The sequence below is a fragment of the Myxine glutinosa genome, chromosome 6 (assembly GCF_964187855.1).
Source record: "Myxine glutinosa chromosome 6, kmMyxGlut1.1, whole genome shotgun sequence".
NCBI lineage: Eukaryota > Metazoa > Chordata > Myxini > Myxiniformes > Myxinidae > Myxine > Myxine glutinosa.
The window spans coordinates 55,285,445-55,309,395 of NC_136266.1; the positions used below are offsets into that span (position 1 = coordinate 55,285,445).

A 23,951-nucleotide genomic window follows, 5' to 3' on the forward strand; every position below is an offset into this window, starting at 1 on the left:
TTTGTGAATCGTGGCTGCTGCTATAGTGATTTTTGATACCCAGGCTTTGTTCGGCCTGTATCATCTGCCATTGTTGTCTCCTGTACAAGGATCACAGTGTCTATGGATTCAACGTCAACGCATACTTGTCTGGATTCCACACAAACCAGAACACTTTCTTCAAATCCCAATACTTACTCCCTCCTTCATACTCAAAAGCCTTTTGCATCAGAAGACATTTCAGTTCCTTTTGGTTACATTAATATACTTGCTTTCACAAAACTAGTTCCACATTTCTATTCTCCCCTCCATATTTGTGGTGGACGTACACGAGGCGGAAAGGGACTTCTTCCATGAGTCTTGACTTTATATGCATAAAATAAAATGAAGGGAGTGGAATAGCACAAGAACAAGTAACAATGACCCAGTGAGGTACAGAATGGGAAGGAATCGGCTTGTGTTGAGAAGATCATGGACATGCCTGTGTGAGCACATGAGGTCGTGATGAGCAGCACATTTGAAAGGCTGAAGCGAGGAGAATGGGACAACGGGCCCAGGGAGCTGACAATTCTGCAATCGGAAGAATAATGGGACGAATGATTGCAGGTGGGCAACCAAGCTGGATTTTGGTACAGTGAGCAACATGAGCTTTTCTTGAGGAACATGTGCAACCGGGTGGCTTCGGGAGGGCATATTGGGCAAGACCATATTGCATAAGCCTTTATGAAATGGATAGTCTGCTAACTTTCCATTGGTGGGAGAGGAACAGTTCCTGGGAATCCGCCGCCTATCATGAGATTCTTTCCCATTTTGTTGGTTCAGCTATGTTACTTTTCATCTGATTACAAACCTACCTTTTGAATTGTCCGCTAACACAGGCCGCCCCTATAACCTCCACAACGTCTAGTATTCTTCTATCTGTGGTGCGATTGTATGTGATGCGGTTGTGTGTATAATTTCAAAATGTGCTGCTGCAAAACATTTATATTGTAGATTCCTGAATACAAATGTTTATGCATTCAAATCGTGCTCACCGAATGATGCTTTGCTTTGGTATGTGCAATTTACACCATTTATCTCTTCGTGTTGTATTTTTCCTCAAAACTGATTTTTTTCCAAAAAACAAAAATCTGATAGTCATGTTTTTATTGGTTTTGCGCAATGGGAATTTCATTTGCTTTCATTATTCTCATTTGCTTTCATTTTCATTATTTGCGTCCCGTTATTCTTCCGAGTCATTGCGCAGCACTCTATTCTACTCAACATGTGCATGTATCCGTGAGTGTTCATTTTCTTCCTCATTCATTGCCTGACTTTATAGATTTAGTCAAACAATAAATTCAAGATTTCTGCTTTTTATGCAAATAACTTGATAATTTTTTTTTTTGATTTGTGTATTTTCTGCAGATGAAGGATAGATCACCATAGCTATCCTCAAACACTTCCTGCTTGTCCTGAATATCAAGATTGTTTGGTTTTGGAAGCATAACCTCTCAGCAAATCCTTGTGGCTGTCGTTTGCAGCGATCCTGATCCATTGGACCTTTTACATGTTACCCTTGGATCAGCCAATTTTCATGTTTTGTCTTCAAAGGAAGGAAACGTTCCTCTCGCAGGATGTCTGATTCCTTCATGTGTCTCCCTGGCTATTGTCTTCCATTTCGACAAGCTTCTCTCCTGTCTCGGAGGTGCTGTTGTTGTCCAAGTCAATAATTATATTGCGCATTGTCCGCAATAGCCCCTCACACTGGAATATCTCTGTGCGTATACTTCTCCGTAACCACCCAATGTTTGTCATTGTGGTGTACCGGTCAACCAACCATTGATTCCATATTAAACTCAATTTCCACGAAGATAGATCGAATCTTATCTATTCATCCCACCCTGTGGTAACTTAAACTGTTACTTACCTGTAGTGACTTCAACTACCACCTTGCCAGCTGTTTGGGTGTCAGCTCTGCCACAACCATCCAGAGTATTGCAGCAAAGGCCTTTTGTGTCTCTGTGGGTTTGACAGTCTGTAGATGTCCCAAACTGGATTTCTGCATCTGGTACATCCTCCTTCTGGACCTGGTAATGAGTAACGTTCCATCCAACCTTTCCCATTCCTCCTCTGCCCCATTTATTTGGCCCCTCTGACAATGTTCTTGTAAAATCCCATATCTCTCTGACGATTATGTGGATCAATCCCAGTGTGACAGCATATATGGCTGCTCACACAGGCCAAGCGACATGGATTGCAATCTGCTCTCTCAAAAGAATTGTCTGCCATCTATACCACATCAGATATTGATTACATCTGGGAACACTTTCACAAAAGTGTAACATATACTATTTTTCTCTCTGTCTGTCTCGCTGTCTCTGCTTTATTCCATGGCGTCTGCAGCGATCCTATCCCTTCTCACAGACCTTAGAGGCTGAATCCTGTGACGAGGCAATTAAGGTCCAGCAACTTTCTTTCTCAACATTGAAGGCTAACCCAACTGAAGGTAACTGTAGTTCACTCTGTGAGGCACACGTGTATGTGTCCATTCTTAGGCAAGCCAGAAGAGATAATCTTGCAAATCACAAGGCTGACCTCTCCAACCAGTATGCTTCCTCAAAGTCATGGTGGCACCTCGTCGAGTACGTCCTAATGTATGGTCTGTTTCCAACACCTCCCTCTATCTCCTCCTTCACCTCAATCACCATCATCACAGATTCTGATCAAGATCAAGCCCGATGTTTTCTCAACTCTGTGTTAGCTTGAAATTTTTAGACCATCACTTACTCTCTTTTTTTTTTTTTTTTTGAGGTGGAGGGCAAACTTCTTTGCTGGATGATGTTGTTTCGGATGTTTTTACCCTCACCAGAGGAGAGGGTATTGCATTTCAGTCCGTTTGTCTGTCTGTCTGTTTGTCTGTCTGTTTGTCCGCACAGAATAAATATGATTTTGTCTGCAACCGTTGGTCCGATTGACAGGATATTTTCACCAACTCTACCTGTATAATTTTTTACTGATAATTATGACGTCATCGATCACGTGGTTCGGCCGCCATCTTGGAAAAACCGAAAACATTTGCACCTCTATATCTCTGAAAGCACTGCATGGAAAACATTGAGACATGGCTCATTGTAAAGAACTCTCCATGTGGAATAACATCTGTTAATGATGATGTCATAGGTGCCTCCATAATGACGTCATAATTCGACAAGTACAAAACTTCATCCGATCAAGATGAAATTTCTTGAACATAATATAGGAATAAATTGGTGGAGAAAAAAAATAATGACATCATTGGTCACGTGGTTCAGACGCCATATTTGTTTTAACACAGCCTTAAAAACCACTGAAAATACTTCCTGGTGATGTTTTGCAATCTCTGATTGCTCTTTGTTGTTTCTTGTGTATCTTACATTTTTTTCCATCTGTAAAGGCCATTTCCAGTATATTGGACCTTTAATATATCGAACTGCTCACCTAGCAATTGTTACCATGATATGCACTTTGAAGACAAAGTGGCTGATCAGAAGTAATGAAATTGCTTGGTCTGCCAGTCAAAATCTTCGGTATGAATACTTTGCAGGTGTACGGTAAACTGACACTCAGCCACTGAATTGTATTGCAGGAATTATTAAAAAATAAACTCATCCGGTGACGCATTTTTTGACTTGTAGCCCAATAGACTCGTGGATAAATTAAATACAAAAATAAATAATATGGAATGTTGGATACAGGAAAAGTTTCCTGCCCCCTCCTCCCTCCACAGCCCCCATGCTTCCTAACCATGCCTTTTCCTCGGGATTTAATTCTTCCTTTGTTTTTCTTTGGAGAACACAATCTCCAAGCCACCAGACTTCTTTATTAATGGCGTTGACTGCTTGGTTTGCATGGTTGATCTCCACAGCTTGAATCCTGCGATTGATGTGGGCCAAGTCGAAGGAGCATTCATCATGGGTCTGGGTTACTGGCTTACGGAACGTGTCGCGTACGATCCGGTCTCCGGGCGGCTCCTCACCCGCGGCACTTGGGAGTACAAGCCTCCATGCAGCAAGGTGCTCTGACATTGCCTATCGAGCCAATTTTTGGGTGATTGTCACCAGTTTTGTTGGAACCAGTAATTGTTTTCACTCAAATTTTACCTTTGCAGCTTGTGAATAGTTGACGTGACCTTTTCACAGATTGGACAATGTTTGTCACAGTGAGGTATTGAGCATCATTTCATGTAACTTGCTTCAGCTCTAAGATTTAGAGGTTTTGAGGATTCAAGATGTAGATGGTTATTTCCCTCACTTTAACATCAATGTTTTCTTTTTGTAGGACATCCCTGTGGATTTCCGTGTGCACCTGCTGAAAGATGCACCAAACCCAGTCGGGGTCCTCCGCTCCAAAGCCTCGGGAGAGCCCCCGCAGTGCACGTCCTGCTCAGTCCTATTTGCTGTGAAGCATGCGGTGGACTCTGCACGTTCTGAACTCGGGTTCAAGGAATATTTTGTTATGGGTGAGGAGTGTGTTTGTACAATTTCTCATGACTTGAAGCACTGGTGCTCGAGGACCATTGGGAGATTTGCATTTGAAAGGAACTCGTCATCCGGTGGCCAAAGATTTGGTTGTTTTTCTTGCATTGTTGTACTCCTCCGACAAGAATACTTTCTAAATGGCAAAAGTTCCTTCTTGTACATATAAGAATGATTATTTGATAACTTTGTATGTCATAAAATTATTTTGAGGACATTTTTTAAAAATAACTTTTTTATTTATATAAGTTTGCAATATTCTGTTTGTGGTTCTCGACATCGTCAGTAGGGAATGTGGGTGGAGGAATATAATGTACTGTATTCGAGAAAAGATGGAGAACAAAAAGGTAGGGGAAGAGAAATATATTTGGAGGACATTGAGTAAGAAGATGAATACAGGGGTTGAAACTCTGTTCTTTTTTTTTTTTGTCCAATCTGTGTAAAATTACCATCTCGTGCAATGACACTGAATTTTGTAGCATGTTGTCCTTGGGATAGGGCTGCTAATCATGCTGTCCCATCCTTTAGTTTTCAGACATTGAAGATTCCACCAAAAATCAGGCTATCGCGTGCCGTAGCCCTATTGTGGAGTAAATAATGGATAAAATCCACAGGACTTTGAGGTATGCGAACGGTTGTGCAGAGCAAGGAGTGGCTGCCATTTGGGGCGCTAACCCTCCATCGGAGCAAAAAAGTAGTGTACGCAGATCGAAGCAGTGTACGCTAGCCTCAACCTAGTTTAGTCTATATAGTGTAAATATGTCGTGCAAGTTAGAAATAAAAGCATGTGGATGTGAAGTTAGATTAAGTTAATGGAAATAATGAGATTGGTAGATAAATATGTAATACGATCTACTTGGTGGAGTGTAGAGAAAACACAGGCTTGATAGGCCAGTTTCCTTGGAAGTATATAATCGTTTAGTAAATACAATCATGTAACCTTTGATGCAGCATGTACCTCTGTGGCTTTTTTAAGAGGCACCTTGTGCATTATGTACACGCTCAAAATTAAGAAATCCTTCCGTACTTCTCCTTCACTTGCATTGTTCTCTCCACTCTTAACTCCTCCCCCTCTCAACCTTCCATCTTTCTTACATAATACATAGATCGTCTGTCGTGACAAGTTTGCTGTGCACTTGAATTCGCTTGTGTTTTGCGATATATCTTTTTTCCAAAAAGCAATGATGATTTCTCAGAATCAATGAAATGGTGCTGTTTTGAATTGTCCATATTTAGGAGATGTGACAATTTGCTTTGGTTGTCTCTGTCTTTGCAGATGGACCAGCCACTGTAGATCAGGTGGCGCTCAAGTGTCTGTTGGATCCTGGACAATTCACTTTCTGAATGCTCACCACATGGACAAAAACATTGCAAACTTTCGTATTGTTACAAAACACACACACACACACACACACACACACCGATCATACATCCACCAGTGAGAAATTAACAATGTGCTCCAACATAAAGATCTGCAATCAAATTCGAGGGTTTCACTTCATAAATAGATGTTCATCATTAGTATGCATTTGTCAAGTATTTCTTTGGCCTGTATAATGATAAGGCTGCATTCACTAATTTGCAATCACGCAAAAGACCCCGATGCGTTATTTCCCCATTTCCCAACGATTGTAGTGTAATGTTATCCTCATAACTCTGGTTTGTTTTGATGGAACCGTTGATTCTTCTTTGCTAATTGATTCCAGACAATGGTCGATCATCATCAGGTTATTCATTCAGTCTTTAATCCTGTGATCCTGGGCTGAAAATGAGTAATGTCATCAAAGCATATACATTTGTAATGTTTCTTCAGCTGTTTACTTTGCCACTGCAGTAACATATGGCTTAAACATATGGTTAAAAAAACCACCCAGTGTACTTCAAAAGGTGACCTAGTAATTCTACATATATATATATATATATATATATATATATATATATATATATATATATATATATATATATATATATATATATATATATATGTATATATATATATATATATATATATATATATATATATATATATATATATATATGTATATATATATATGTATATATATATATGTATATATATATATATATATATATAGGTATATATAGATATAGGTAGATATAGGTATATATATATATAGGTATATATAGATATAGGTATATATATATATAGGTATATATATATATAGGTATATATATATATAGGTATATATATATATAGGTATATATATAGGTTATATATATATATATAGGTATATATATATATATATATAGGTATATATATTATGTATATAGGTATATATATATATGTATATAGGTATGGTATATATATATATATAGGTATATATATATATAGGTATATATGTATATATATAGGTATATATATATATAGGTATATATATGTATATATATAGGTATATATATATATATATATATATATATATATATATATATATATATATATATATATATATATATATATATATATATATATATATATATATATATACATACATATATATATATATATATATATATATATATATATATATATATACATATATATATATATATATATATATATATATATATATATATATATATATATATATATACATACATATATATATATATATATATATATATATATACATACATATATATATATATATATATATATATATATATATATACATATATAGGTATGTATGTATATATATATATATATATATATATATATATATATATATATATATATAGGTATATGTATATATATGTATATATATATAGGTATATATATATAGGTATATATATATATAGATAGGTATATATATATAGGTATATATATATATAGGTATATATATATATATAGGTATATATATATATAGGTATATATATATATAGGTATATATATATATAGGTATATATATATATATGTATATATATATATATGTATATATATATATATATATATATATAGGTATATATATATATAGGTATATATATATATATAGGTATATATATATATATATAGGTATATATATATATAGGTATATATATATATAGGTATATATATATATATAGGTATATATATATATAGGTATATATATATATATAGGTATATATATATATAGGTATATATATAGGTATATATATATATAGGTATATATATAGGTATATATATATAGGTATATGTATATATATATATATTAGGGTGGTCCTCAAATGTACACCAAAAAATAAAATTGGACTTTTTTCAGGTGCTTGTTGCTAACATTGTTCCTTATTGTGAAAAAATGACATGTGCCAAAGATGGTTTCTATACGACTTCATTTACTACTGTCACACATGGGTTGAAAATTACAATGTTTCAGTATCGACACACAAAATTGTTTTTAATAAACTAACACTCAGATGTAATCCCAAATCAGTAAGAATGTATGACAATCATCATAAACACAGAGTAAGAGTCCTCCAGACCATTGATTCCTCATTAATAAGTTCTGTGGTAAATTATTTCCTCCTTATCTTCTTTGCGTCGGGGAACTGATGGCGATGCCACTCAACAACTTGCAACAGGTACTGCCGCTGCTGTTCATCGTTTGTCAAGACTTGATTGTAGTCCTGTATTAATGCTACACAATGTTCTGCAAAGTCGTTGACAGTGGCAATACTGCGCAAGACTTGCTGTGATGACTGAAATGATGGGTCATCGGCCCACTCACCAGGGTCCTTTTCTAGGAAGTCAGTATTGACTTTGAATGCAGTAAAAATTCGCAGTGAGGCAGAAGTAACAAAATCTGCAACAGTCTTGGCAGCGATGGCTTCTTTTGCTGTAAGATCTACATGTACCCGTGGTTGAGGATTCTCTTCGCATTCTTCTTTAAGAGCAGCTACTATCATTCGCTTGACATCAAGCTCGACACTATCGTCAAACAGAGCAAGTCCTGCCAGTTCTTCGCTGAGGTACCACAAGTGATTGTAAAGCTTTTTGCTGGTGGCTTCGGCAATCACTGAATCAGGATAGAAAATGAGTGATTTTAAGAGAGCTAGGTCTCCAGCGGGAGCACCAATGGCAGATGGAGCGCTGAACCAGGCTTTGGTATACACTGCTCCAACAAATGCTGTAAAACGCTTTATGCCAGTGAGTTCCTTTGGGGTCAGTCGAAACTGATCACGGAACAAGTACATCTTGATTCCATAAATCACACGGGCCATTCATCTTGCCCGATGCATGGCTCCTGGCTGCATGAACCTGAATCCTCTCGGAGGACGCTCACCAAACAGAATAATAGTCAACTCAAGAAGTTCACGGTAGTCATCTCGTAGTTGGCCCGATTCCAGTTTCTGGATGCAGAATGAAACGACATCTTCTTTGCAACTTAAAAATACACCTGAAACTACAGAGTCCAGGTCATCAGGCATCATTGGCTTAAACTTCCTTTGGTCAAAGGAATTCCAGTTTGACTGGAAACGCTTGAAGACGGCTATCTCAGGTCCTTTTGATGGACCAAGAAATGGTTTGAATGCTGCCATTGCTGCCTCTACCACTAGTTCCAGAATGTGATGCTGGCATGCAAAATGTAATAGTGGTCGTCCAAGCTTTTGCTGCAAAATAGTGCACGCACCAAGTGCTGAACCAGTGTTGCTGGCTGTCGTGTCAAAGCTCATACCTGCCACCATGTCTTGCAAATGCCATTCTTCGAGGCATTGCATAACAGCAGCAGCTGTTGCTAGTCCAGTTCCTGCTGGCAGCTTTGGCACACCCAGAAGCTTTCCAGTTCCTTGTGGGTCACTGACAATGACAGGAAGGCAATCAACTTTTTTAGTCCCATCGTCTGGAAGGAGCTTGCCATCCCAATGAACCACCAGACTTGTGTTTGGAGCATAGGATGCCTGGATGTCACCTGCAATTGTCTTCCATTGGATCCGCCTGGATTTCCTGATCGATATGCGGGTGATGGCCAACTCTGAAGGGTCGTGTCCCAGAGCAGTGGCTGCTGCTGACAAGATGTGAACAGCTGATCGATCGCTAACCTTGGTGCGGTCAAGAGCTGCTGTTAGGTCTGGTGTAACAATGCTACTTGCACGCTTTCGGCTCTGCCTCTTTGAAGCAGATAGAACAGCAGAGTCGTCATGATCACTGGCTTCAGCATTGCTGTCTGTTGATGATGCTAGCTCAAGAGTCTCCTCTCGGGCTGCTTGGAGTGCTTGCTTCTCTTTTTCATGCTGCTCTCTTTCAGTCAACACCTTGTCGCGTTGATGTGTCCGCTCCTCTTTTCCTGCTAGCACCTTGTCAACACCAACCATAAAGCCCCGTCGACCTGGCTCCCGTTGTGCCTTAAGGAATTCACTGTCCTCTGGTATTTTGATCAGATCAAGGACATCAACATGAGCAATGTCAAATAAGTCACGTAGACCGGTTTGAAACTGCTCTTCTTTCTTTATCTGAGGGACAGATCGTCGGCTCTTTCCTTTCAGCATGGATCTGTATTGTTCTACTTTTCTCTCTAGTTTTGCAATGATATTCCGCTCATCTGCAGTGGGGATCCGTGCTTTCTCCCAGATGCATAATGTCTCACGAACAACAGTTGTTGCGGCACTGCTTATGTCCAATTTCTCAGCATGATGGAGCTTAAAGTATCGCTGCAGAATCTCTTGCCAAGATGGGAGCCGAATTTCTGGTAGTTTTTCAATATGGCAGCCTATCAGCCACACATGGTTCTTTTTTCTGGTTGCTCTTCTTGAAGTACTTGCACTCGCCATCATAACTGAAACAAACCGAAATAATTTCTGTATAGTGCTGATTAGCAGAATAGCAGGGGCCATGTGACAGTGGTAAAAGTTTTCAAAATGAAATGAAATTTTACCCAATTTGTTCTCTCTACAGGTGTAATAAAAAAATAGAAAAGCACTTTAGAAAAGTTAATGTTTACATTTGAGGACCACCCTAATATATATATATGTATATATATATATATGTATATGTATATATATGTATATGTATATGTATATATATATATAGGTATATATATATAGGTATATATATATATATATATAGGTATATATATATATAGGTATATATATATATACATATATATATAGGTATATATATATATAGGTATATATATAGGTATATATGTATATATATATATGTATATATATATATGTATATATATATATGTATATATATAGGTGTATATATATAGGTATATATATATATAGGTATACATATATATATATATATATATATATATATATATATATATATATATATATATATATATATATATGCCTGGTGTTGGCTTAGCGGTTAGGGTGCCAGCTTGGGATCCTGAGTTCGAATCCTGGTCGATCGCTGAATTAACGCCAGGGAGGTTGACTGAGCCTGTCATCCTTCCGAGGCCGGCAAAGTGAGTACCAGTTCACTGGTAATTCCCTGTGTGTTGAAAGAGGCGACTAACAGGGTTGGCGGCAGGAAGAGCATCCGGCCGTAAAACATTGCTTCAAAAAGGGGACCACGGTGCCCAAAAAAGGCCAACCCCTGCTCTGAAGGGAAAAATGGCCTCTGAAGGTGGTCCCTTTCATCTTGGCAATTTATTGAACCCTTTTTCGAATGATTGCAAATTATATTCATCTTCTGCTCTGTTTGTTGTTTATCTTCCCCTTCCATTTCCTTCCCTCTCCGCTTCCCCGATTGATTTGTGCATCATTTATTTCTGCAATTTAACCAAAACCATAACGTTGATATTTGAGAATCTTGTGTGCGTAATATATGACTTGCACGGGTAATTATTAAGGCTGAATTAATTGACTAGTACGAAACGAATTAAAATATGGAATAAAATGCAAAATCTTGCTTTTGCCTTGTGATGTTCACGCTGGCATTCAAATGTTTGGGATTGTGAAATCTTCTCTGTTGGCAGCTCTTATATCCCTGTGTTTTGAAACGACGTTTGCACAATCAAATCATCGTTGAAGCGTATTAATCAGATGTTGATGGAGCCATTAAATTACGTGCAATTGTTTCGCTAAAATTTCATGAACTCGATAAAATCTTTTTATTCCTTTAGTTTTTATGAAATTCTTCTGAGTTGTTGATTTGTCTTCTGTGAGCCTTTACGTTTTTTGTTATAAACATGGTTAATTAAGGGAACTTGATTATTGCATTATACTTGCTGTCCCTTGTACACAGTTGAGTTGCCATTTCATGCATTCCACAAATTTTGTGTCATCATAACCTTGTCCTTGCATTACATGTACAATTTCTTCCATGAACCTTGTACGGAAACAAAAATTCCGAATACACTTGTCCACTGCATTATTCATTCTGTGTCACGTGCTTCTGCATAATAGGAAGTCAACATAACGCTGATCCTTTCAGCTACAGACCGAGAGATTGGTCGTCTTTTGTTTCCCATTACAAGCAAAGGTAATGAAATCCATAATTGCAACCGACATAAAGTTGATCCTCTGTCCAACTATTGCAGACCTCCCGTTTGCAATTAATCTTGGTCAATCTTGCTGCTTTTGTCATGGGTGGAAGCTCTCGTAGCATTTTGTGCATTTTCAATTTTGTAGTGTGCAATTTTTTTTTCGGCCTTCCATGAGTGGAATCCAGTGTCTGAATTTTTCTTTCTGGAATCCATGGTCTAAAAACTAAACTTGCACTTCAAAAACTGGGAATTAATGCATGTTATTATTATAAGTTTTCCCCTATACATGCTTGTATGAAACATTGCACCATTAAGTAGTAAATGCAATATTGAATTTCCCAGGAGGTTTTTCTTTTTCTTGCCATTGTGGGTCCCCGATTGGTTGTGAAATGCTTGTCGGACTATTCTCAGCCAAGCAGAGACCTCTAATGGCAATACATGGCGGCCTCCACAGAAATTTCTGAGCCATTACCGAGGGGCAATCAAAAGGTTCAACAAATGAGATACACACAATAGTCCAAGACACCAATATAATATTTTTCATTATTACAGTGCATTCAGAAAGTATTCAGACCCCTTCACTTTTTTCACATTTTGTTATGTTGCAGCCTTATGCTGAAATCGTTTAAATTCATTTTTTCCCTCATCAATCGACACTCAATACCCCATAATGACAAAGGGAAAACAGGATTTTAGAAAGTTTTGCAAATTTATTAAAAAGAAAAAACTGAAATATCACATTGACATAAGTATTCAGACCCTTTGCTATGACACTTGAAATTCAGCTCAGGTGCCTCCCATTTCTCTTGATCATCTTTGTGATGTTACTACACCTTGATTGGAGTCCACCTGTGGTAAATTCAATTGATTGGACATGATTTGGAAAGGCACACACCTGTCTATATAAGGTCTCACAGCTGACTGCATATCAGAGCAAAAACCAAGTCATGAGGTCGAAGGAACTGCCTGCAGAGCTCAGAGACAGGATTGTGTCGAGGCACAGATCTGGGGAAGCCTACAAAAAAATCTCTGCTGCATTGAAGGTTCCTAAGAGCACATTGGCCTCCATAATTCTTAAATGGAAGAAGTTTGGAACAACCAACACTCTTCCTCGAGCTGGCCGCCCGGCGAAACTGAGCAACCGCGGAGAAGGGCCTTGGTAAGAGGTGACCAAGAACCCGATGGTCACTGGCTGAGCCTAGAGATCCTGTGTGGAGATGGGAGAAACTTCCAGAAGGACAACCATCACTGCAACACTCCACCGATCTGGGCTTTATAGCGGAGTGGCCAGACGGAAGCCTCTCCTCAGTGAAAGACACATGAAAGCCCACAGAATCTTGTTTCTCACAGTCTGAGAGTTCTTTCGGTGCTTTTTTGCAAACTCCAAGCGGGCTTTCATGTGTCTTTCACTGAGGAGAGTCTTCCGTCTGGCCACTCTGCCATGAAGCCCAGATGGTTTCTCACGTACCATTCTGAGATGCCATGGGCTATGAAGGGTTGGTTGTAAGAAAGATCGGAGGTAGCGCATCTACCCGGAATTAGCATGTCCGGTCCACGTATCCTCATTAACACAATGCTTTATGAGCCCCGGTCTGCATGAACTTGCTATTGTGTGTATCTCTCAAGAAACATATGCTTCATGCAATGTGTGTGTGTGTGTGTGTGTGTGTGTGTGTGTGTGTGTGTGTGTGTGTGTGTGTGTGTGTGTGTGTGTGTGTGTGTGTGTGTGTGTGTGTGTGTGTGTGTGTGTGTGTGTGTGTCCTCCAAAACCATGAAACCTAGCTGCCCCAAACTTTGCATGCATATTTATCAAACTCCAAAGGAGTGCATGAATGAAATCTGGGCGGCTGGGTGTGTTGAAACACCCTTTTTGAAGATAATTAACCAGCTTATATAATTAAAATAAAAACGCTTTATCCTTGGTCAGCCCGCTATCCCTTGCAGGGGACTGCAGCTTTTTCGGCCTCCTCAAAATGCCTGAACTTCATAACTACGAATCCCTGTATACATGGTGAGTGGTCTTAACAGCGGCTTTGCTTGCCAACCTGTAAGAGTTTCCAAGGAAAGGGTACCAGGATCCAGAAGTGTTCCTCCTGAAGGGACTCACCTTCTCTCTTTTTCTCTTTTTTTTTCTCTCCAGCAAGCAGGCAGCTCGCACTTGAAGTGATTTGTTAGTTCTGACGGTGTGGGCCCAGATCTTCATGACGCTTGATGATTGGGCACCACAGACATCGAGCCAGGCTTTTGAGCTTGTGTTGATTGGCAAGGAGAGCCTGTGATTTTTTTGATCATACTTCCTGATGTGTGACAGGGTGCTTTATTATATTTGATTGCTCGGTGTGGTGATTGCCACTGGTAGAAAATACAAATACAAGTACAGATACATTCAAAGTACACCACCCCCATTCCAAATAATTAAATATCCTACAGCGCGGCATTGCCGGGGCGCCTATGGCAATACCGCAGTGCAGCTCATAGAGACTGCATTGGGAGGGAGAGGTGTACAATAATTGATTGATTAATTGTATAATTAAAATCGATAAAAGATTATCACAAAATATTTTCTTAATCAATTGGCTAATAGCATAACTAAACCACTAGAGCTTCATCCGAAGATGTATCTTTTAGAAATGTAATTAAATAAGTCGTTAATAAAAAATTAAATAACTAATTGATTAATCAATAAATAATTAATCGATTAAATGATTAATGAATAAATCAAAAATATCCTTGATAGCCACATCACTTGGTCACTGTCATGTCCAAATATTAGCTTCCTAGCTCAAAAGGTGCCTGAGATATTGGCCAAATGAGAAAGAAAATAAATAAATGATTAATAATGAAAATAAATAAATAATAATGATGAAAAAATTAAATTATTAATCAATTCGGTCATAGAACACATAAACCACCACCATTTCATCAGAATCGGTAACTTTAAAAAAAAAATTTAGTCATTAATCGAATAATTAAATAATTAATCGATTAATTGATTAATTGATTAATTAATAAATCAAAAATAGCCTTTGCAGCCAAATCGCCTGGTCATTGGCATATCCAAATATCAGCTTCCTAACTCAAAAGGTGCCTGAGTTAATGGTCAGAAGAGAAAGGAAATTTGATTAATTAAATAAGTACTGTACTTAATTAATCGCTAATAATTAATTAACTCCTAAATTAATTGATTAATCAAAAAAACAAAAAATGCTGATTTTGACAAAGGACTTGCTCACTATTGTGCCGAAATATCAGCTTCCTAGCTCAAAGGATGGCTGAGATATCGCCCGGACAAACAAGAAAGCAAGAAAACAAACAAACAACCAGAGTGAAAACTGAGTACTCCCTTTCAGCGTGCGTCACTGCCGAGCCCCCTTCGGTGCACGGCAATGACGTTTTGCAGTGCCTGGAGATGGCATAGGAAAGGAGCGGTGAATAAGGATTGTACATGAGGAACGTCGCCGAGTTTACAGAGGGTGGGAAATGGGCCTTAGAAACAGGTATTTGGGTGGGGGAAGTACAGAGGCCTTTCGTCAAGCAATTAACGTAGAGCCATTGTCTTCATCTTCAGTTTCAATTTTATTTTATCATTTTGGTGTGTGTGTGTGTTGGGGGTGGGGGGGGGTTGGGTGTGGTGTTATGTGTCAGGTATTCTTGAGTTCCGTAGGTGTTCATCCTCGCTGGAAAACGAGAGCTTCTGAACACTATTTGACACTATTTCGTTCATTAATGCATTTGCGTAATGCTTATGCTGACATACGCTATGAAATAACTAATGTTATCTATTCCTCCATTTATCCCTTTTTTTTTCTTTTTTTTTGTATACAAGATCGAGGCTCGTGAAAGAGCCAACATTAATTACACAAAAAGTCAAACCGACACATCAAACACAAAAAAATAAGGGGAGCGGTAGATAAGATGGGTAGAGAGGGGGAAGGACACAAAAACAACATTTGAGAGCAGGGACATCAGGAGAAATGTGGGAGGGGGAGGGCTTGGGGGGAGGTGGGAGACGTATAAAACATATGAACACTGCAAGGACTTCCAGGAAAGAAGTTGGAATTTCAAACAAAAGTGTATCTGGGGTGAATTAGCGGGGGTAGAAAAGATCAAGGTTTTGGATGGGGGAAGATAAGAGATGGTGGTGAACAGCTGTTTTAAAGACTTGGAGGGAGGAGTGGGATTGAAGGGAGTGGGGGAGTTTGTTCCAGAGGCAGGAGAAAAGAGGAATGAAATAGTGAAGGTGAGCAGAGAGCCTAGATTTTGGCAGTTTAGCCATAAGAAGGTTGCAGGCAGATCTTGTGCGACCTGAAGGAATATTTGGGGGACAGAGCACAGAGAGAGCTGGGGGAGCAAGTCCGGAGAGGAGTCGCTAGAAGACGGAAAGACCACCAACCTGCCTGCGGTGAGTGAGTGAAAGGCCCTTGGAGTTAACTTCATCGCAGGAGATTCCAATGATTCTGAAAGCTTTGGTTTCAACAGTGTGAAGCCGAGCTAGGTGTGAGGCAGGAGCACCAGCCCAGAGGGGGGAATACTATTCCATTGAGCTGCGGATGAAAGCCTTGTATGTGGTGAGGAGCTCAGGTGTGCCAAGGAAGGACTTCGCATGATGAAGGATGCCCAGTCGGCGACTGGCTTTGGAGGCCAGCTTGGAAATGTAGTTTTCCCAAGAAAGATCATGGGAGATAGTGAGACCCAAAAGCTTGAGCGACAGAACTTATTGGAGAGGATTGTTGAGAAAGTAGATGGGAGGGTTTTCCAGTCGGTCCTTTCGGAGAGACATCGTAAGAGTGTGAGATTTGTCAGGATTGAAAGACATGTTCCACTTGTTTGACCAGTCTGTGATTTTGTCCAGGTCTGCAGGGAGTGAGGAGGCTACCGACTGCCGATCTGAGGGATGAGGAATGGAGTGGCAGATAGTGGAGTCATCAGCAAAGAGATAGAGAGGATTTTCCAGAGAGTCGGAGAGATCATTGATGAAGACCAGAAATAGCACAGGGCCCAGAACACTACCTTGGGGAACTCCAGCCAGAACAGGAAGGGGAGATGAGAGAAATCCATTCAGGGCCACACGTTGCCTACGACCAGAGAGGAAGTCCGCAAGCCATGAGTGGAGATTTCCATGGATACCATAGGAGGAGAGTTTGGTGAGCAGAGCTGGGTGCCAGACCGTATCGAAGGCACATGATATGTCAAGTGAGACAGCTCTGATTTCCTGTTTGGCATTGAGGACCTCCATCCATTGTTGGGACAGCAGAAGCAGCATGTCCAGAGTAGAATGACCTGGTCTGAATTCAAATTAATGATCAGAGATCAAGCCATTGGAGAAGAGGAAGGATTTGATATCCGAAGCAATGATGGATTCTATGACTTTGCTGATAATTGGAAGCAGAATGATTGGTCTGTGGTTGCAAGGATCTGTGTTTGCACCTTTTTTGTGTAAAGCGGTAATGTTTGCTGATTTCCAAGACCCAAGATCCATAAGTATCTGTTTTTGCACCTTTTTGTGTAAATCGGTAATGTTTGCTGATTTCCAAGACCCAAGATCCATAAGGATCTGTTTTTGCACCTTTTTGTGTAAATCGGTAATGTTTGCTGATTTGCAAGATCCATAATGTTTGCTGATTTTTCCAAGATTTCCAAGATCCTTCGACCAGATCCATAACAGTATCATTGCTCCCCGATTTTTATCAATTATTTAAAACATTATATTGCTAAACTCGACTTCTTTCTTGTGGAAAACCATTTTGCTTTGAATTTTCTGCCAGGGATGGAACATCCTGAGATGCTTTGCAGACCTCCCAACAAAGACACTCGGTGAATTGTAGTGCTGCCGGCTTGTTCAAATCGAGCGCATGTGTTGCCCAGTTTCATTGCATGAGAGTACATAGAGGTCCGAGACTGCTGGCACTTACAACAGGCGGGTACTCCGTCATGTCTGGGAACACCATTTGCCATTGCTGCATCAAATTCCTGATTGCTACTTCAATATAGCGAGAAAAGGAGGGAGGGGGTTTCCAATACTCCATGGGCTGTGCTCTTCACCACAATCCCCCCCCCCCCCCCCCTTTTTGTAACCAGAGAGAAATTACATTTCCTTTTCATATAACAATGCAGACTTTGTTTCTCTTTTGGTTTTACATGCCTATGGGGTAACACATCAAGCCTTTCCTCATTCATTGCATGCTATAAACTTGCCTACTTTACTCCCTGCTGTGTACAAAGCATATGCATCTTGTGATTTTTACGACGCCGGTGCAGTTGCCAGGTAGATTTGGAGATGGTTCCCAGTTGGAGTTGTATTTTGGAGTGCATGCATCCACAAAATGAGTAAAAGGATGCTCTTTGGTAGGCTTTCCAGGGTAGGCATTCCAGGGTATGCTCTTTGGTAGGCTTTCACAGCCTCGTCCCTCTGGCACTCCTGCAAAAAGATGGAGGGACCTGATTCAAATGGATTTGAAAGCTGTGTGTGACTTTAGGGAAATAGTTGGTATTATATGATGAAGCTACAACATGTAGGCCATGCTGCCATGCCATCTATCGGAAAGGCATGGAGTATAAGTTATGAACCAAGCAGAGCAACAGACTGACACTCTTGGTCAGAATCAGATACAACGTCCAGTGTGCAGTTGGGTATTTTGGAGAGAAGTGGATAATAAATGTCATAAATGTATTGACAAAAGGCAAAAACCAGTAAGTGAACAGAAAGGTGTGGTGCAGTGTCAGGTGTGTTAGCCGGGGTGGCCTTGCCATACACAGATGCTGTGGAGCAGATGCAAGAGACCCATGAAACTTTTCCACTCCCTATTTAGAGTTGGCATGACCATATTATGGCATCAAATAAGCAAGACATGACAGATGTGAACAAGGCCGGATTTAGGTGCAGGTGACTCAGGTAACTACCTGGGGAGCTGGGCTCGGGGGGCACTGGCTGCCATGCGGGGGGTGCCTGCCATGAAGCTACAACAAGGACATTTGATGCAGGAAGAGGCCATTCTGCTCATCATAGACAACAACACCAGATTCAATAAACCAAAACCAGGTTAGATGAAGATGGTTTTACGTTGAGGAATATACAACACCAAACACACTATACCTTGAGGAGACCCTCACAGACACCACATTTGGTACAGATGTACACAATCACCCATCCATACTCAAGCTACTCACTAGTCCTACCGACATCCATTTACTCTTCTATCTCTAATACTTCTAGGTACCTATCTAATTGCAATTTAAACCTACTTACTGTTTCTGTTGCCCCTACCTTTCCAGGGAGTCCATTCCATGCAGCAACTAGATTGTATTCCCTGTCGAATTATGACGTCAAAATTATGGCACCAATGACGTCATCATTAACAACACCTATTCCCCATATGGAGTTATTTACAATGAGCCACGTTTCTATTTTTCTCCAGAGAGCGGTTTTGGAGATATAGAGGTGCAACGTTTTTCGGTTTTTCCAAGATGGCGCCTGTAACACATGACCTATGACGTCACGATTATCATTAAAATATTCTAAAGGAGGAGGCGCTCCTATGGTGAAAATTTTGTGTCCATCAGACCAACAGATGCTGAATTTTTTTTTTATAATGATCGGACAGATGTGTTGTATTTGTCGAATTATGATGTCATAACGAAGGTACCGATGACATCATCATTAACATATCTTATTCCCCATGGGGAGTAGTTGACAATGAGCCAGATCTCAATTTTTTCCATGGAGTGGTTTCAGAGATATGGAGGTGTGAAATATTTGGTTTCAGATATAGAGGTGCGAAGTTTTTCCAAGATGGCGCCTGTACCACGTGACCTATGACGTCTAATTAATCATTAAAATATTGTACAGGAGGAGGCCCTCCCATGGTGAAAATTAAATGTCAATCGGACCAGGAATTGCAGAGAAAATGAATTTTAAAAATGCAGACACGGCACACGTGCTAAACAGAATGCTTAACCCCACTTTTCGCTTCGCGAGCTCTAGTGGGGCGGCTTAGCCCAAATATTCAAAAGAATTGTGCATTTTGTGATACAAGCACCAAATTTGGCACAAATGTACATTAATATGTTGCGAACATTTTCAGATATTGGGCCACTTGAAATTCCGTAATTTTTTTTTTCAAATTTTTTCAAATTTCGTAATTTCAAATTTTTCGGGTGACACCGTCACAATTTCGGTCTTCGAGGCCGGCCGATAGGCAAAGTGTGACCGGAAGGGACGAGGTTCTCCTGACCACGTGGCCCTCGATCTGGGAAGCGAGAGGCGTTCCATTAGTGGACGCGCCCCTCACGCCCGACTTTTGGGCGGCCCCGGCAGGCCGTTTGTTTTGACGTTCCGTGACAGGCCCCGCACCCCCACCTCCGGGCCGACCGGAAGCTTGTGCTGAGTACATCATACCTGAACAACTCAGTGAGGCAGAACACAGCAGTGCACACCAGGGTGACCCCTTCAGTGCATAAACCAATTAACCTGTCCACTGCAGGGCATATAGAAATGAAGTTATTTTCTGCATATAATAATAATATAAGTTCAGTTCTATATAACAATTTCTGTTATCACCACCAACACTACAACTACCACTACTACAAGCTTTGTCTGGAATTTTGTGGACTAACAGACAAACAGACATACAGACAAGCTGGGATCAAAACATTACCTCCTTCCACCATTGAGTGTAGAGGTAAACATCATGGAAATTATATCATGCCCTAGATTTAATTCATGCTTACCCGTGTATTTGCTTCACTGGTTCACAAGGTCTTTTGCATACATGTAATTCAGACTCTCGTCTTCATTGCTGACCACACAATGTTCGCAACATATTAATGTACATTTGTGCCAAATTTGGTGCTTGTATCACAAAATGCACAATTCTTTTGAATATTTGGGCTAAGCCGCCCCACTATATCGGCCGGCCTCGAAGACCGAAATTGTGACGGTGTCACCCGAAAAATTTGAAATTACGAAATTTGAAAAAATGTGAAAAAAAAAATTACGGAATTTCAAGTGGCCCAATATCTGAAAATGTTCGCAACATATTAATGTACATTTGTGCCAAATTTGGTGCTTGTATCACAAAATGCACAACAGGTTTGCTATGCTGCTACACTACTCAGGGTAACTGCCCTCTGAATTGAAGACCAGCCTTGCCTCACTACCGTCTTCACTCTCCTCTTCTTTGCTCTCATGGTCCCTGGTCCTTTCATTGTCTGTTGTGCTGAATATTTCTTCTGCACTTATTTTATGTGCAGTGTCGATCTCTGCTTTAGTATCTATTGTATCGATCAGTGTATGTTCTATTCTGTAATCTTCATGATCTTAATCACCTCCTTTATAATGTACAAAGTGCTGTCTCCTGCCTGGACACACCGATCCCTCTGCCACCCAAATGATTCCCACTGCTTCCTAATGCAAAACCTTCCTGCCGACACCATTCTTCCAGCCATAGGTTGACATCTATCGCTCTGCTCATAAATCATATTACATTTCCTGTTCTTAAGAAAATACCAGTAAACATTACCTCACGACCATTTGCTTTCAGTCGCTTGCCCAATATCCTGTAACTATTTTCATAATCCTGTGAGTAAACGTTCCCCACATGATTTGCTCCTCGGTGAAGCACAACCAACGTCTTCCTGCCCTGGCCCGATGCTATGTTATTTAACCTTCCTTCAATGTCCCGAACTCCTGCTCCTCGAAACTGCACACAACTCTGTCTACAATCGTCCTTCCTGCAGCATGAAGAATCTACACATTTATTAGTTTCATCGCCAACAAAAACTCTCCGTCTCATTCCGACCTATCTCTATTTCTGCACCCTCACCACTACCTACACTCACCACTACCTACACTCCACACTACCTACACTCACCACTACCTATACTCACCACTACCCCTCACCACTACCTACACTCACTACCCCTCACCACTACCTACACTCACTACCCCCTCACCACTACCTACATTCACTACCCTCTCACCACTACCTACATTCACTACCCCCTCACCACTACCTACATTCACTACCCCTCACCACTACCTACACTCACTACCCCCTCACCACTACCTACACTCCACACTACCTACACTCACCACTACCTACACTCACCACTACCTACACTCACCACTACCTACACTCCACACTACCTACACTCACCACTACCTATACTCACCACTACCTACACTCCACACTACCTACACTCACCACTACCTATACTCACCACTACCCCTCACCACTACCTACACTCACTACCCCTCACCACTACCTACACTCACTACCCCCTCACCACTACCTACATTCACTACCCCTCACCACTACCTACACTCACTACCCCCTCACCACTACCTACACTCACTACCTCACCACTACCTACACTCAGTAACCCCTCACCACTACCTACACTCACTACGTCCTCACCACTACCTACACTCACTAACCCCTCACCACTACCTACACTCCACACTACCTACACTCACCACTACCTATACTCACCACTACCTACACTCCACACTACCTACACTCACCACTACTTATACTCACCACTACCCCTCACCACTACCTACACTCACTACCCCTCATCACTACCTACACTCACTACCCCCTCACCACTACCTACATTCACTACCCCTCACCACTACCTACACTCACTATCCCCTCACCACTACCTACATTCACTACCCTCTCACCACTACCTACATTCACTACCCCCTCACCACTACCTACATTCACTACCCCTCACCACTACCTACACTCACTACCCCCTCACCACTACCTACACTCCACACTACCTACACTCCACACTACCTACACTCACCACTACCTACACTCACCACTACCTACACTCCACACTACCTACACTCACCACTACCTATACTCACCACTACCTACACTCCACACTACCTACACTCACCACTACCTATACTCACCACTACCCCTCACCACTACCTACACTCACTACCCCTCACCACTACCTACACTCACTACCCCCTCACCACTACCTACATTCACTACCCCTCACCACTACCTACACTCACTACCCCCTCACCACTACCTACACTCACTACCTCACCACTACCTACACTCAGTAACCCCTCACCACTACCTACACTCACTACGTCCTCACCACTACCTACACTCACTAACCCCTCACCACTACCTCCACTCATTACCCCCCTCACCACTACCCCCTCACCACTGCCTGCCCTCACTACCCCCTCACCACTACCTACACTCACCACTACCTACTCACCACTACCTACACTCCACACTACCTACACTCACCACTACCTATACTCACCACTACTCCTCACCACTACCTACACTCACTACCCCTCACCACTACCTACACTCACTACCCCCTCACCACTACCTACATTCACTACCCCTCACCACTACCTACACTCACTACCCCCTCACCACTACCTACATTCACTACCCCTCACCACTACCTACACTCACTACCCCCTCACCACTACCTACATTCACTACCCCCTCACCACTACCTACACTCCCTACCCCCTCACCACTACCTACACTGTACACTCACTACCCCCTCATCACTACCTACACTCACTACCTCCTCACCACTACCTACACTCAATACCCCCTCACCACTACCTACATCCACTACCCCTCACCACTACCTACACTCACTACCCCCTCACCACTACCTACACTCCCTACCCCCTCACCACTACCTACACTGTACACTCACTACCCCCTCATCACTACCTACACTCACTACCTCACCACTACCTACACTCAGTAACCCCTCACCACTACCTACACTCACTACGTCCTCACCACTACCTACACTCACTAACCCCTCACCACTACCTACACTGTACACTCACTAACCCCTCACCACTGCCTGCCCTCACTACCCCCTCACCACTACCTACACTCACTAACCCCTCACCACTACCTCCACTCATTACCCCCCTCTCCACTACCCCCTCACCACTGCCTGCCCTCACTACCCCCTCACCACTACCTACACTGTACACTCACTAACCCCTCACCACTGCCTGCCCTCACTACCCCCCTTT

General features: G+C 41.1%; 1 protein-coding gene across 3 annotated transcripts in view; it reads left to right on the forward strand.

Annotated features, from left to right (window-relative positions):
* The window catches only part of LOC144892609 (uncharacterized), a 190,255-nt gene extending 183,865 nt beyond the window's left edge, over nt 1–6,390 (forward strand). For all 3 annotated transcript variants that reach the window (XM_078779851.1, XM_078779850.1, XM_078779852.1), the window contains exons 28-30: nt 3,866–4,013; nt 4,279–4,459; nt 5,752–6,390. In XM_078779851.1, the coding sequence (XP_078635977.1) occupies nt 3,866–4,013; nt 4,279–4,459; nt 5,752–5,819 (397 nt within the window). In that variant the 3' untranslated portion in view covers nt 5,820–6,390. The remainder of the gene's footprint in view (nt 1–3,865; nt 4,014–4,278; nt 4,460–5,751) is intronic.
* Nucleotides 6,391–23,951: the final 17,561 nt, after the last annotated feature.